Genomic DNA, 16,276 nt, shown 5'->3' on the forward strand with positions numbered 1-16,276 from the left:
AGGTGCTGAAAGACGGTCCAGAGAAGAGTGACATCTATTGTCCAGGAAGGTTTACTGGTGGGATCAACCAGTCCCACTGAGTAGACTGTGCATTTGGTTCATGAGCAAAAGGTGACCAGAGCCACCCAAGAAGGGGCAAATGGAAGCTAACATCCAGTTCATGAGAATTATCCAGGAAATGCGAGCAGAGATCAACAAGCTGGAGAAAGAGAATCATGTCCTTCGGATGAAGCTGACTTCAAGTAGTCAGAGAACCCCGGGCCCCAGCAGAGAATCAGGAGATGAAAGGGAAGAGGAAGTCACATACCTTGGTAACCTTGAAAAAGCATCTGAAAAATCTCCTGCAACTCTTCACTGTGGTGCTTCCACTGGGGCAGCTCCAGCTGTGCACGAACACCAAGGTACCAAATGTCCATAGCTCTTCTGGGCTGTGCCCGTCTTTGCAAAGCTCTCCTAAATTCAGGTTTATTGTGCCTCTCACATATCTGCATAAGTTGGTATTTGCAACGGTGAGTTTCATCCTTTTTCTCCTGGTAGATTACCTTTAAATCCCTTTTTCTCCTGGTAGATCACCTTTAAATCCCTAGGGGAACAAATCGTTAGCATCTTCAAGCAACATATTTTAGCAACATCAAAACTATTTCTAGATATTCCTGGAAAGGTAAGACTGACAGGTTGATGAAAACCAGTCACATTATAACAACAAAGTGGGTTTTTTTCCCCCTTCTTGACCTCAAGTCTTTAAATGTCACATAATAGCACACTGAATGGGTATATGTCAAATGCCATGTTCACTTATTAAGCCACAATATTGCACAGTAGTTAAGTGTATGGATATTACAGTCAGATAAATATGGTTGCAAGTGATTTGTCATTCATTATCCACTTGACTCAGAGATACAAGAAATCTCTAACCTTTGTTTTCTACATTAGGAAGCCTCAGAGTACTTACCTCACAGGGTTGCAGTACCTATCTCACTGCAATAATAGACTAAGTGCTTAACATAGCATCTGGCCAACACACAACAAATGGCAGATGTTGTTTCTTATCCATGTTTTACAAAGAACCTTCCTGCCCTATAAGAATGTGTGTTGCATGTAAGTCAACCTCCTATACAGGTTGAAGATTTCAAGACGCAGGGTCAGTGTCTGATATATTCTGAAAATCAAATCCCTCATTTTTTATGGGAAAGTATTTTGACTGCGAAGACGAAGTCGTGTGACTACACACACGAAGTCGGAAATCAGCAGAGCGAAAAATACATTCTACATTTAAATTATCAGTGCTTGCCTACACACAGCATATTCAAATAAAATTGATGTACATAATTAAATACTCAAATCTTTTAATATTATCTGTCAAAGGCTTCAGGCAATGCCATTTAGAGGTTCTAAACAGCTTGGCAAGGGAACACGTCATGTTTGCCAGCTGGTTTTCTCTGTTGGAGAGTTCTCTCTCTAGCATGGAGCCCTACATTTCAAAACTGGAACAGATTCCAATCAGGGCTTTTTCCCTTTTTGCCAAGTGCAACTCTGGATCTGAGTAGTTCTGTCTGCTGGTTATTTAATAAAATTAAAGAATAACTGATAAAGAGGTTAGACTTTTTCCTGGTTAAAGAAAAGAAAAAAAGAAGAGAAAGATAGGGATATTTATAATACACACTTACCCCATAGTTCCTCAACCTCTGCAATCTTGGACATTTTGTACTAAATAGCTCTGTATTTAATGGATCTGTCTTGGATACTGTACACTGTTTAGCAGCTTTTCTGGCTTCTAAATACTAGATGCCAGTAGTACCTGCCTCTTACCCTCCAGTCGTAACCAACAAAAATGTCTTCAGACATTCCAGATGTTGCCTGAAGAACAAAATTCCCTCCATTTGAAAACCACTGCCTTACTCCAAAGGTAGATGACATTCCTTGAAATCTATTCTCTATAAGCTTATCATTAGCTTAACCTAATGAAAAAGTATGTTGAATCTTAGTATATCTGTGGCTATTTTACAACAAGAATTACACCATTCAAAGGACAAAGAGTATTACCTTTTAAACTCTCAGGGCCTGAATGCTATCAAGCTTAGGGGAGTTTAGACTATTAATTAGAGCTAAACACACAATTGATATCATACTTCTTCAGCATATGGATGGTAACTGCCAACAAGAACGCTAGCATTAAGTTTAAAAGGACTGGTGAAAAACTGGTAACATTTGGGGAACCCTCGTCAGTTGCATTAACAAAACAAAGAAAGAAATATGATTTAAATTTGTGCTTGGAAGCCCCGTTGAGTTACTCTGCATGTCTTTATCTGCGTCTTATATTTTATGTGCTATTACAAAAGTAAGTGACATAAGCAGGAAGAACATTGGCCTGAGCATGAGGACACTGTATTGTAGTCTCAATTTTGTAATAGTTGGTCAGTGCTAAGTAGGACACATAAAACTCCTGACCTCAGCATCCTCATGTAAAAATGAATGGAATAGATTAAACACCTTCCCAAGCCTCTCCTAACTGTAAAGTTCTGTAAAGTTCTACACATCCTATGAATGTAACATGCTTTTATGATCACTCACCTCATCTGTGAAATGGACATAGTGATTGAATCTATCTCCTATGGCTGTTGAGAACATTAAAAGAGATAGCACAGGTAAGATTCAACATGAGTTACTTGGTGATAGTTATCTTCATATCATTGGATATGCAAAAAAAATGCTATTTGACTTTGGCATAAGTTTTTTTTTTATCAGCAATTTTAATTTTAAGACATTGCCAGTATCTTAACTTCAAACTGAAGTGGCACTCATACTTAAAACTGAATCATAGATCTTTGCTACTAGAAAGGAATTTTCAAGATCATCCCCTTATTTTACAGTTGAGGATATAAGGCCTAGAGGTTAAGCAACCTGTCCAATCCTTTAAAAACAGAATAATATAAACCTATTCTTTGAGAAGGAACAATATGAAATCAGAAATGTGAATCTCTTTAAGAAAGGGAATAATTAAAGAGAACCTGGAAGAGAATCACTTGGAACTAAAAGTTCTTTTGTTGGTTGTGCAATATGTGTAGTGAGACAAAAATGAGATTTTATGAATAGAGAAGCCTACTTCCCCATCATTCACCTGAGGGCACAGAGCTATGCTACATCCCAGGGACACAGCTGCTTGGGGATATATATAATATATATATTATGAAGAAGAATGCAGAAGAGCACCTGATTAGAATGAATCTTTGTTGAATAAACTCTCATGGAAGCATCTGTAATAGTGGATAAGCATTTGGTAGATATGAAATGCAACCAGCACTTTCAGAGATGCTGCCCTTACCCTCCTGCCCTGTGCAATGTCACCTTGGGACCATCAGGAGAGAAATACTTTGCTGCAAGGAAGATAAAAGAAATGATTCTTTATAGGGATCCCCCAGCATTGCTGGACCTTTGATTCTCTGCAATGTATTCATATCCTTTGCTGGCAAATACACTGCATTTGGCAGCGATCTCTGAAATTACACTAATGACCCCATGATGTTGTGTTGAATATCCTTTCCCTTTTACAGATAAGAAGTGAAAGGATAACAGACTATTTGTGACCCAGAGAGATGAAAAAAGAGCAAAGTTGATCATCGGTCAAGTTGGAGAAGTTGGAGCATAGGTTTCCAAATAAGAATAAACTTCCCCTGGCCATCATCGGCACAATTTCCTCTATTGTGATTTCCTACCGTTCACTATAAAAAGATTGTTTCATAATCCTTTCAAACAAAAACTTTTATGATTGTCAATAGCCATAAACTTGTTTTTAGACAATTATAGAAGTTATAGATCATGGCCAAAGTAGTGTTTAGAAATAATTTAGAAAACAGTATTTGCATGCAATTATTAACTTCAGATAGATTTGACCTTAAACCACCTCCCCCCACCCCTAAACTCTTGCTTAAAAGTTAATCTTCTGCTCTTCCAAACCATAAAAGCCAGGGCAGCCTCCACTTTTTGCAATGGCCTTAATAATCAGCGGTCCGCATTCTGCAGATGTAGGCAGCAAACCTAAGTAAGAAACAATTGTGCTTCTAGCACTCTTAAAACTGAAACACGATGCAGGCCTTTCTTAAATATCCATGCTAGTTCATGCCAGAACTGTAACAAGAAAGAAAAAAGATTTGACAAACATTCCTTAAGTGCTCCAGAAAATGAAAACCAACCCATGAGGTCAGAGTTCTTAGCCCCCTGGGTAATAACTGGATGTCTGGTCAGCATTAGTACAGTGTCATGAGGATTCAGACAAACTAAACTCCCGAAAATAAAGCTCTTTTAATCAAGTGCCTAAGTTACAAGGAACAGAGAACCTTGATTCACATCAAGAAAAGAACTTATTGAAAGTCCTTGGAAACTAAGGCCATAAATCTCTCCATCTCTCTCTCAGGAACACTCCAGTTTTCCATGCAAGGCACCTCTGCTTCTTTCCACATATGGTCCTGTGCTTTTATCTCTCAATCAACAGGCTTCCTCTTAATGACAATCCCAACTAAAGTCAAGACACACCAGATATAGGCCAGTTAACAGCAACCAGTTCAATTATTTGTGGCCGTTCAGGTGGTGAGGGTCTATGATGAACAAGTTCTTCTACAATCTTCTAGAAGGAGAGAGAAAAGCTGTCCAGAGTTGGCGTCTCCAGAATGTCCATGGTCATCCCATTGTAAAGTCTTGTTTTATTACTTCTACATGTCCAGGTCTCTTTTCTAATGCATCTTCACAAAGGTCTTTCTGACCACACTATTTATACAGTTGTCAGAGCCCCTACCTCATCTGTCTCTATCCTTTTGCCTTTATCAGCCTAACTTGACTTCTTAGGACCTATCACTACCTGAATTTTATCACATGATGTTTGTTTATCATCTGCCTGCATGCAAGAAGGTAAGCTCGTGTGGGCAAGAGTTTTATGTGAGTCACTACCATATCCCCATCTCTATCTCATAAAAAAGTGCCTGGCATGTGACTGGCACTCAATTATTTGTGAAATAAATCAGGGAACAGATGTAGTTTATGTGAGAAAAAAATGAATCAAAAGCAATAGATATATTTAGTTCATTTTGATGAAGTACTATTAATATAATTTGCCATTTGTGGATGTCATTCAAGGTAAAATTTTCATGAACTTAAATTTTGTGTCTCCTATACAGACAATGTCATGATTGTTAGACGCTATTCCATTTCCTCACCTATTCATTCATTTACTGCAAAGGATCCTCGGAAAGGTGGGGAAAGACACCCCAAGAGTGGGATTCTAGAAGCTCAGAGAAGTGTTAAATCACTGGCATGTTCTTCAGTTAAGAAGCAAGACAATGAAGAAGAGATGTTTGTAGCAGATTCTTTGACCAGCACGAGTTCCAACCAAAGAGCATCTCCTGAGCATGTTTTTGGTCAGGTAACCAGGTAAGATACAATCTGCCTCAATCCAGGTGATTGGCACATGCTGTGATGGGTGCTGAGACATTCCTCTGGATAAACAAGGTCTTAATCTAGTGGAGGAAACAAAACCAAGTAGGCTCTTAGGCCTAAATAATTTCCATCTCACTTATGTGCATTTAGGGATCAAAAGAAAGAAAAAAATTTTTTGAGGTCAAATGGCACTCCAACAAACTCCTCTATGAGCAGAACACCTAATCAGTCTGCTCATTGAACACCAATGACTGTACTCTGAGCTGGCCACTGTTGATAAAACATTCAGCAAAAGCAAAATGTTATGTTCGAAACTTTCATTCAGTGGCAAAGATACACAAGTGAACGATCACTCTAATAAAGTGCTTCTCAGGGAAAAGACACACTTCTTTTAGGAACTGAACACAAAATTCCTCTCTGAGAGAGGACTGTTCTTGTGCAGGAAGTGACCCAGTGGGTTTTGAGGGGTATAAAAAAGGCATAACTGAAAAGGGCTAAGAGACAAAGAGAAAAGGAATTTGTTCTGCCAACTATAGGAGCTGGTGTGTAGGGAGGTAGGCGCAGCCTGAGGAAAAAAGAGATTTGAGGAAATATTTGAGAGATAGGCAGGGAGTCTTTAAGAGGAATGTCGGACAGTGACACCAGAAGTGTGTAGAGCCAATGGCCCTTTCAGAACAAAATTGTCACTATCAAGTCTAATTTATTCCCTCTACAAGGCTAGAGCATGATCTGCCCTCCCCCATCCCTGCCTTCTGATTCCCAGTTAGGCCTTGACTCTCTACCAAGAGTCTCTACACATTTGTCTCCCTCAAGGAGAAAAAGAAGTCTGGGTTCACATGGAGAAGAGAAATTGGAACAAATGTGGTTGTGGGAAGAATAAAAGAGTCATCAAACTCAGCAGTGGCAAGAAACCAAATCGAGGGATAATACCAGTGATAGGCCTGCTAGGACTCTCATCAATATTGGAAAGAGCATGGACCTCCCACAGGATGCAGGACGCAAAGGCTGAGCCAGTTTCATTTGAATTTTATGAGACACGATGAAAATCGTGTTTCACTTATAGAAAGTTCTATTATAGGAATAGAGTAGCCTGAGTCATGAAAGACAGCGGCATGTAGCCAGGCAAAGGAAAATGGAAAGATCACCCCAGGTAGAGCAGAAAAGGCAAGGAGATAGAAGAAAACATGACTGGGGAAAACTAGAGTAGTCAAGTGAATGAGGGTGAAGGAGGGAGCAAGATCCATATGAGAGGCCTTCCGTGCAATGCTCACAAGTGTGTGCTTTGTCCTGTAATTATTGGAAAGCTAGTAAAAGAGGTCTTTCTGAAAAGTTTTAAAAGGCAAAAATATTCAGAAGCTAATGTTACAAATACCACTGTTTTCATCTGCAACAATTCTGTCACATTTTCTTCAGATGCTTTTATACATAAAAGGAAAAAAATGTTACTAACAGAGAGAAAGATCCTATATCTCTCTTCCCTGGTCCTGCCAATGGGCAGGTGTTATCCTAAGTTTCATTTCTATCCTCTTGATCTATTTTTTTCATACCTTCATTACATTCATTCATTCATTCAATAAATAATCCTGGAGGCATGTCACATACTGGACAGGATTCTACGCCATGAGGATACAGTAAAAAATGACATTGTCCAAAGTCCCTGCCCACAGGGAGCATGTTCCTTTGTAACACTGATCATCCATAAACAAGAAAATACATAAAAGTGTATCATTTGTGTTAGATGGTGATACATATGAAAGATAACATTAAACCAATTAAAAGGGGGAAAAGAAGGGTTGAAGGAGCAAGCATTGTTGAAATTGTACATATCATGGCTAGAAAATACCTCGCCATCTGAGTAAAAAGGGAAAGCGTCCTGATGATTGCTGGGTGGGAAAAACTTTCCAAGAATGGAGGACAACAAATACAAGAGATGCTGGGGGGCATATGACCAGTGTTTGAGGAAAGGAAAGGAGGCTGGTGTGACTGGAACAGAGTGAGAAAGCAAGAGAGAGGGAGAAGATGAAAGCAAAGCATGAGGGGATGACCTGCTACTCCCCTGCAATGATTCTGGATTTATTCCAAGTGAACTGAGTGCGTAACATACTCCTTTCATTAAAATAAATAAATTTAAAAAAAAAATAAAATAAATAAATAAATAAATAAATAAAGATTAAAGACCATGTTAGGAGTTCTGCTTGAAAAAAGACTGTAGGAAAATGATACAGAAAATAAAAAGACCAGGTTTAAGGCTAAAAAAAATATAATTGAGGTTAAGACACCTGAGTGGCTCAGCGGTTGAGCTTCTGCTTTCAGCTCAGGGCATGATCCCAGAATCCGGGATCGAGTCCCACATCAGAGTCCTAGAAGGGAGCCTGCTTCACCCTCTGCCTATGTCTCTGCCTCTCTTTCTGTGTTTCTCATAAATAAATAAAATCTTTTTAAAAAATAATCGAGGCAAAAGATGATTATTTCTTGGCCAAGGGCAGTAATAGAGGATGTGGTTTCTGGATATACTTTGAAGATGAATCTCATAAGATTCATTGGCAGAGCAGATGTGGGATACAGAAGCAAGGGTGGACACCCAATCATGTGTTCCAATGGCCATGTGTTTTCCAAGAGGAGAGAGGGAAGAAAGGCAGAGAGGTGACTTTTGCTTAAAAAAAATTGTGTGTGTTTATGTATATAAAAGCACTAAATGTTCATCGTAAAAAAGAATGTCCGTTGTTTTAAAAAATTATATATATACACATATACTTTACATATATACATATATATGCATGCATATATATATATATACAGTTTATAAAGGCACTAAATATTCATTATAAAACGAAAATTACAAAATATAAATGCATTCAAAGTAAAAAAGTATAAAAAGGAAAATCTTCTATAACTTCAGTCTATAACCACCATTTAGATTTTGATGGACATCTATCTTTCCAGTCTGTGTCTGCATATTTTGAAATTGTGCCATGCACATATCATAATGTTTTATTTTTTGCACTTAAACCATTACATTCTCGCAGACCTACAATGCTGAGAAATATGGTATTATTAATTTTCCCACTTCAATTCATGTTATTTTCTGTGATCATTTGGCAGCCTAACCAACATTTATAGCGTATTATTTTTCTGAAGTAAAATGTTTTCCAAATTCCAAGCTGCCAAAGAATAAACTATTTAGAACACAGTTCATTGGTAATTTAGAATCTACTTTAATGGGAAAGACTGAGCCAATTGCAGGTTTGTGTTAAAACAAGAAAATCAGTAATGGCTTGAAATCAACAGCTGGGTTGGCATAAAATCCAATTGATGCAGATAACTGTTGAGAAGAATAAAGCATGTATTTTTTTGTTATAGTGCTTTTTAATTTTGTCTTTTACTTCCTCAGTAATTAACTAGTAAAGTAATGTGTCATCACATTAGTCCTCTAATTTTTTTGTAAATCCATTTACTTTCTAATAGCTCTCAAAGAATTCACAAAGATTTATCAAGAACCAATTTGCTTGGCTTTTGAAGCAGGCAGACATCATACCTAATTTGCTTGTGAGCCTTTTCATTATTATACCAAGAAAGTGTTTTACAAAATAATGCCAATGTCAATATTTCTAATAACAAACACTCTCCAAAAACCAGATAGAGAACTTTATTTTTTCCTTAGTTTTCATAGAAACTACAAACCTAGAAATCTAATGTTCTCTTGTGTTTAAGAAAAAAAAAATCTCTGGATGTCAAAAAAATTAGGGGGAAAGGTCCATATAGAGCATAGCATGAAGCATAGAAATGTGTAATCACTATGTTGTAGACCTGAAACTAATCTAACATTGTGTGTCAACTGTACTCAAATTAATATTTTTTTTATTTTAAAGATTTTTATTTATTTATTCACAAGAGACACAGAGAGAGAGAGAGAGAGAGAGGCAGAGACATAGGTAGAGGAAGGAGAAGCAGGTTCCATGCAGAGAGCCGAATGTGGGACTCGACCCCTGGATTCTAGGATCACGCCCTGAGCCAAAGGCAGACGCTCAACCACTGAGTCACCCAGGCGTTCCTCAAATTAATATTTTTAATAAAAGTTAATTAATTAATTATGAATTTAATTAGAAATACTATATTATTCATTTTGCTGGTAGGAGAAACCAGACACATTAAATAAATACACAGTTGACTCTTGAACAACCCAGGTCTGAACTGCACCACTCCCCTTATACGTGGAATCTTTTCAGTAAGTACAATATCTTATGATTTTCTTAAGGAACATTTTCTTAACAATTGCCTTTATTTTCTCTAGTTTGCTTTATTATAAGAATACTGTATATAATACATACAATATGCTAAATATGTACTAATAGACTCTTCATGTTATTGGTAAGGCTCCCAGTCAACAGTAGCCTAGTAGTAGTCAAGTTTGGGGGGGAATCAAAAGTTATGTGCAGATTTTCCACTCCCCCAGGGCTGAGAGCCCCTAACCCCTGTGTTGCTCAAGAGTCCAATGTATCCTTTCCTTTTCTTATAGCAAAATGGTTAAGAAAGCAGCCTCTGGAATCAGATGGATAAAATCTCAACTCCATCATTGGCCTTAGAAAAGTTATAACTCTATTTTATACCATAGTTTATTCTTTTGTAAAAAAAAAGGGGGGGGATCATAATAGCAGTTATCTCATAGTTTTTGTAAAGAACAAATGAGATAGTTGAGTGCTTATAAGTGGCAGAGCAGTTATTATTTTATTGATCCCAACATATGGAGCCACTAGCCTTCCTCCCAAGGGAGGGAGCAGATGTGTTCCCCTGGATACAGGCCACTATATGCCACTCAGTGAAATGATGGCCTTATCTACTACAAAGAGAGAGAGAGACAGAGAGAGGATGAAATTGGAGAAAAGACAGTGATTTCAAACACCATTCTTTTGACTTTTTCCTGAGAGTAGCATATCCTAATTTATGTCAAAATTCTATATAACACTGTTGGAGGTGAAAGGAGTGGGCACAATGGAACGATTTAATCCTTCAGATGACAGGAGTCCCTGACACCTCTCCTTTCTCCCCTTTGTTGTTCAGGTGTGATGGATATTCCGTTAATTCAAAGTCTATAATTGCAGGTTGATCTGGATTATAAAATAATGGTCTCAAATTTCTGCTTCATTTCACCTGAAGAGCTTCAATGTGAAAGACTCTTTGCCTGAGACAATATGATATTCTTTAACTTTAAACATTAAGAAAATAATCTTCCCTCAATTGTTTAAAGTTTAGTTTTATCAGCACTTAATGAAAAGTCCAATGCCAATATATTTTTGGCATTATTGTTAAATAACTAAACAAAATATATTATGATGTATTTCAAATGAGCTTTAATGCTTTAGGTAGTATTTGGTGGCTTAGAAAAATAGTTAATATTTTATATAAAGGCTCACTAAAAAGTCTTATTTACCTTCTCTTTATTCTGCTTTCTTTAGGGACAAGATAAAGACAGTCAGTTTCCTGTTACCCATGGATGTGTCTTCATATTCCAGAAATTCAAGTTCTTTGAAATGTTCACCAAATCAAACCACAAACCAGCTAAGTACCATTGCAGAATAGGCTGTGTGAGGTGATGAAATTTAAGAAACAGCTAATTCTCAAGACATGGAAACACTGAGGCCACTCTGGGTCAGTGTTCTCTCCTATAAAGAGCTCTGGAAAGATGCCCAGTAAGACATACAAAATGCTTGGAATCAGGTCAATGGACTTGTCAATGGACTTGGCCAAGAAATAGAAGTGATTACTTTCTGTTGTTGTTGAATACTAATGTTGATGGCTGTACAGTGACTATTGTAGTCTCTCTATGCAGCATGTGAGCAATTAAATGTAATTAAATTAAATTGCATGGTAGTGTTCAGTAGCTGCCTTATGCCATCAGGAAATGCTGCTGTTTACATTATAAGTGTCACTTCCCAGATGAACCTGTAACAAATTTAGGGGGAAAAAAAGTACTATTTTTGATTAATGGTATAGAAGCAATAGTGATTATCCTTATAGTTAATTGTTTGTTGATATTTCACTGATACTAACTCATTTGGTCTTTTAATATTCTGTGTCACAGGCATGGGAGCACAAATACAGCAGACTCCCATATGGTGGGCTCAGAGCAATTGTGGGCTGGCTAATGACAAAGCCACTAAACTTGCTTGGAAGGAAAGAAAAAAAAGATTCAGACGATCATTACTTAGGGATTGGAAATGTCAGAATTCCATCAATTCCTGAACTTCTTTTCAGGAAAACATCTCCCCCTCCTGGTTTACAGCAATCACGTTCAAATACCAACGCCCTTTTAAAACTAATATATTAAAATATTCAGAGCTGGCAGCCCAGGTGGCTCAGCAGTTTAGTGGCTCCTTCAGCCCAGGGCCTGATCCTGGAGACCCGGGATCGAGTCCCACATCGGGCTCCCTGCATGGAGCCTGCTTTTCCCTCTGCCTGTGTCTCTGCCATTCTCTCTCTTTCCCTCTCTCTCTCCTCTCTCTCTCTGTCTTAAATAAATAACAATCTTAAAATATTCAGAGCATTAAAATGCAGATTCCTGATGCATCTGGGTAGCTTAGCTGAGTAAGCATCCAACTCTTGATTTCTGCTTAGGTCGTGATCTCAGAGTCATGAGATCAAGTCCCCTGTTGGGCTCTGAGCCCAGCAGGGAATCTGCACGAGATTCTCTCTCTCCCTCTCCCTCTGCCCTTTCCCTTCATGTTCTCTCTCTCTCTCTCTAATAAATAAGTAGATCTTTAAAAAATGCAGATTCCTTGTTTCCTCCCCAATACCAACACTCTTTTTAAACAAATATTTTAAAGTCATCAGAATGTTAAAATACAAATTCTTTGGTTTCACCCCAGACAAATTGAATTGGCTGAAGAAGTAGGGGGACAGACAGGGAGCAAACAAGAAATTCTCATTTTAAATAAGCTTTCTCAGCTGATTTCTGCTAGTGTCAGCTATGCTTACAATTCACTATTGTAAATAATAACAAGCATAGTCCAGGGCTCTCAAATCTGATGCCAAGTTGAAGTGGAAGCAGTGAAGCAAGGAAAGGATAAGAATGGTCCAATCTGTTTCTAAGAAAGGATTTTAATAGTCACAGACAAGCTCTTAGAAGGGAGATGGATGAATCAATGAAAACCCTGAGGTAAAAGCTACATAATGGGTCAAATGCTTCTTTTATTTATGATATTCATTTAAGATTAACAATATTCTCAACATTATAACAGATGTACAATAGGGTAAAAGTTACAACCAGAGGGGAAAGATACAAATGAGATTTAAAAACACATTCATCTGGGAATAAAGACACAATTCAGTGGATAATTAGATAGTAACCTATGAGATTCTTGGTATTTTTAGTCATGCACAATTATATTTTCTGCCTACTTGCAAAATAAAGACTTTTGTGTTAACATCAGTTAAAAGAAACATTTCCTAAACAGTAAAAAAAAAAAAGGCAATAAATGACAACCACCCAAATTACAATGTTAAAACTGGCAGAGATATAATGACAAATTATCCCCAATACCAAGTTTGATGACTAGTATGTGATTGGCATTTCACACATGTTCTGTGAGCTGACTTGAATTAATATTAACAACTACATCATTCTAATACTGTCCGGTAAAAAACACGGCACCATCAAATGTTAAACTTTAATATTAAAGCATTTAATATTATGATTAAAGAAACAAAGCCTCATTTCTGGTCCCTGACTCACTATACTGTTTGATAGTAAATCTCCTGAGAAGATTTTTAAATATAGCGAGGTACAAAGAACATGAAGTGTATCTCAGTCATGCTCTGACCAATATATTTGTCTTCTTCTATGCCCCAAACTTAGTTAGTCAGGAACTCAAATGGCTACTAAGAACTGCAAGAAACAGAAATGAGTAGAGGCTCTGGGGAATAGACCTGTGCATGCCCCATACAAAAAGAGCTGCAGTCAACATTTGGATTCAAGATGACGACATAGGAAGACACTGAACTCACCTCATCCATGGAACACACCAAATTACAGCTATTGATAGAATAATTCCTCCTGAAGAATTGAGGGCTGACTGAATAGCTACTGAACAGGCAAAAACAGAGAGAATGGCAAGAGAACAGTGAGAGAGATGGAGAAACAGTAACAGAGGGAACTCCTAACACAATGGGAGCAGATCCTTCTGTCCTTGGGCACAGAAATACAAACAAACAAAAAAACACAGAGCTAGTATGTTAAATACACACACACACACACACACACACACACACACACACCAGAACTCTGTCAAACAGTGAAGGAGCTACAGAAAAGCTCTCCAAGTCAAACGGACTGGGGAACATCACAGTTGACATTCCCAACCCCACTCTAAAAGCCTAGACTGAAGCAAGGTCTGCACACTATAACAGCCCAGTCCAAGAGTCTCAGGGAGCTCATGACTTCCAAGAGCCCAGAGTCCAGAATCACACACCAGCTGCTGTGCAGTGCTAGGGCTCAGAAAACAAGCTGTAGTTTGGGGGCAGAGAGGGTGTGGGGTTTTGTTTTGTTTTTTTTTACTGTTTTATCCTGTTTTATTTATTTTTGAATATTTGTTGTCTTACTTTGTTTTCATCTTTGGTTTTGTTCTTTTCTTTCGTGTTTTCTTCATTTCTTTATTTCTTCTTTTCTCTTTTCTTTTTTCTTTCCTTTTATAATGTTCTTTTTTATTTTTTCATTATTCACTGTGTAAAAAGCCATGATCTAAAAGAGCAACTAGCACATACAAAAATCCACCAAAAGCCACCAAGCTCATACAGTCTGCATAGAGGTCACCATGCAGACCACTCCTTCAACTATAGAAGTAATCATTTCACCTAATCCATAGAAACAAACATAGAAAGTCAAGGAAAATGCGGAGACAGAAGAATACGCTCTAAAAAAAGAGGAAGAAAAAAAAAACCTCGGTAAAAGAATGAAATGAAAGAGAGTTAAGCAATATGTCTGATAAAGAATTTAAAGTTATGATCACAATGATATTCACCAGGCTGGAGAAAAGAGTGGAAGAAATCAGTGAGATCTTCAATAAAGAGATGGAAAATATTAAAAAGAACCAAACAGGGCTGAAGAATACAATAACTGAAATTTTAAAAAACACTCAAGAGAGAATCAGCATGCATTAGAGGTCACAGAAGAACATATCAGCAATCTGGAAGATGGTGTAATAGGAAGCACATGAGCTTAATAGCTAAAAGAGAAAAGAATTTTTTTAAATGAGGGTAGATTAAGAGATATCTTGGACATCAAGAGATTTTTGTTAAGGCTCCCAGAAGAAGAAGAGAGAGAGAAAGGTAGAAAACTTACTTGAAGAAATAATAATTACAGACTTCCCTAACCTGAGGAGAATAGACATTCAAGTCCATGAAGCACAGCGAATTCCAAATAAAATGAACCCAAACAGGACCATATGACATAACATAATAATTAAAATGTCAAAGATTAAAGATAAAGAGAGAATCCTAAAAGCAATAAGAGAGAAACAAAAAGTTACCTACAAGATAAACCCTATAATAATATCAGCTGATTTCTCAGTAGAAACTTTGCAAGCCAGAAGAAAGTAGCATGATATATTCAAAGTGCTGAAAGGAACAGAACCTACAACCAAGAATATTCTACCCAGCAAAGTTATCACTCAGATTTGAAGGAGAGATATAGAGTTTCCCAGAGAAACAAAAAATAAGAAGTTTATCACCACTAAACCAACATTACAAGAAATGTGAAAGAGACTAAGTGGAAAAGAAATGGCCATAATTAGACATAAGAAAAATATGAATAAAAAGATGTAAAATGCAACAACATATATATAAACTGTGGAGAAGGGAGTAAAAAGGGAATAGAAGGGAAAAAGAAGAAAAAAAGTTTTTTTTTCATTCCCCGCTTTTCTTTTTTTTTAAGAATGTGTTTGAATTTAAATGACCATCATATTAATATGGATTGTTATTTACTTAGGATGTTATATATGAACCTTGTGGTAACCACAAACCCAAAACTTATCATAGATACACAAAAAATAAAGAGAAAAAAAGCCAAATGAAACACTAACAGTATTCATTGTTCAAAAAGAAAGAGAGCAAGAGGAAAAAAAAAAACACAGAAGAGCTACAAAACAAGAAAACAACTGTTTGAAATGGCAATAAATACATACCTATTAATAATTACTTTACCTGTAAGTGGCCTAAATTCTCCAATCAAAAATACAGAGTGGCAGAATGGAAAACAAGCAAAGAAACATGGAGAGGCTACACATCATACTAAATAGTCAGTGGGTTGATAAAGTAATCTAAGAGGAGCTCAAAAAAAAAAAACATGGAAACAAATGAAAATGAAAACACAATGGTTCAAAACCTCTTGGAAATAACAAAAGCAGTTCTAACTGGGAAGTTTATAGCAGTACAGCCTTACCTCAAGAAACAATAAAAAACTCAAATAAACCATCTAACCTTATTCCTGAAGGAACTAGAAAAAGAAGAACAAACAAACCCAAAGTGAGTAGAATAAAGGAAACAATAAAGATCATAGCAGAAATAAATGATGTAAAGAAACTTAAAAAAGTAATAGAAAAAAATCAATTAAACCAAAAGCTGGTTCTTTAAAAAGATAAACAAAATTGCAAACCTTTAGCCAGACTCAGCAAGAAAGAAAAAAACAGACCCAAATAAAATTAGAAAACAGAAATAACTACTGATACCACAGAAATATAAAGTATTACAAAAGAATACTATGAAAAATTATATGCCAACAAACTGTACAACACAGAAAAAAAGGATAAATTCCTTGAAACATGCAGTCTTCCAGAAATGAACCAAGAAGAAATAGAAA

General features: G+C 36.9%; 1 protein-coding gene and 1 long non-coding RNA gene across 2 annotated transcripts in view; one reads left to right on the forward strand and one right to left on the reverse strand.

Annotated features, from left to right (window-relative positions):
* The window catches only part of LOC140593828 (uncharacterized), a 43,478-nt gene extending 42,895 nt beyond the window's left edge, over positions 1–583 (reverse strand). Inside the window, exon 1 of the long non-coding RNA XR_011994137.1 lies at positions 308–583. This is a non-coding gene — a long non-coding RNA (uncharacterized lncRNA). The remainder of the gene's footprint in view (positions 1–307) is intronic.
* Positions 140–11,004, forward strand: CCDC195 (coiled-coil domain containing 195). Its single transcript, XM_072719406.1, has 3 exons — positions 140–401; positions 5,169–5,421; positions 10,881–11,004. The coding sequence occupies exons 1-3, from the start codon at positions 140–142 to the stop codon at positions 11,002–11,004; spliced, it is 639 nt and encodes a 212-aa protein (XP_072575507.1).
* The last annotated feature ends 5,272 nt before the right edge of the window (positions 11,005–16,276 follow it).

This window comes from Vulpes vulpes, chromosome 9 (genome assembly GCF_048418805.1).
Source record: "Vulpes vulpes isolate BD-2025 chromosome 9, VulVul3, whole genome shotgun sequence".
In the NCBI taxonomy this organism is placed as follows: domain Eukaryota; kingdom Metazoa; phylum Chordata; class Mammalia; order Carnivora; family Canidae; genus Vulpes; species Vulpes vulpes.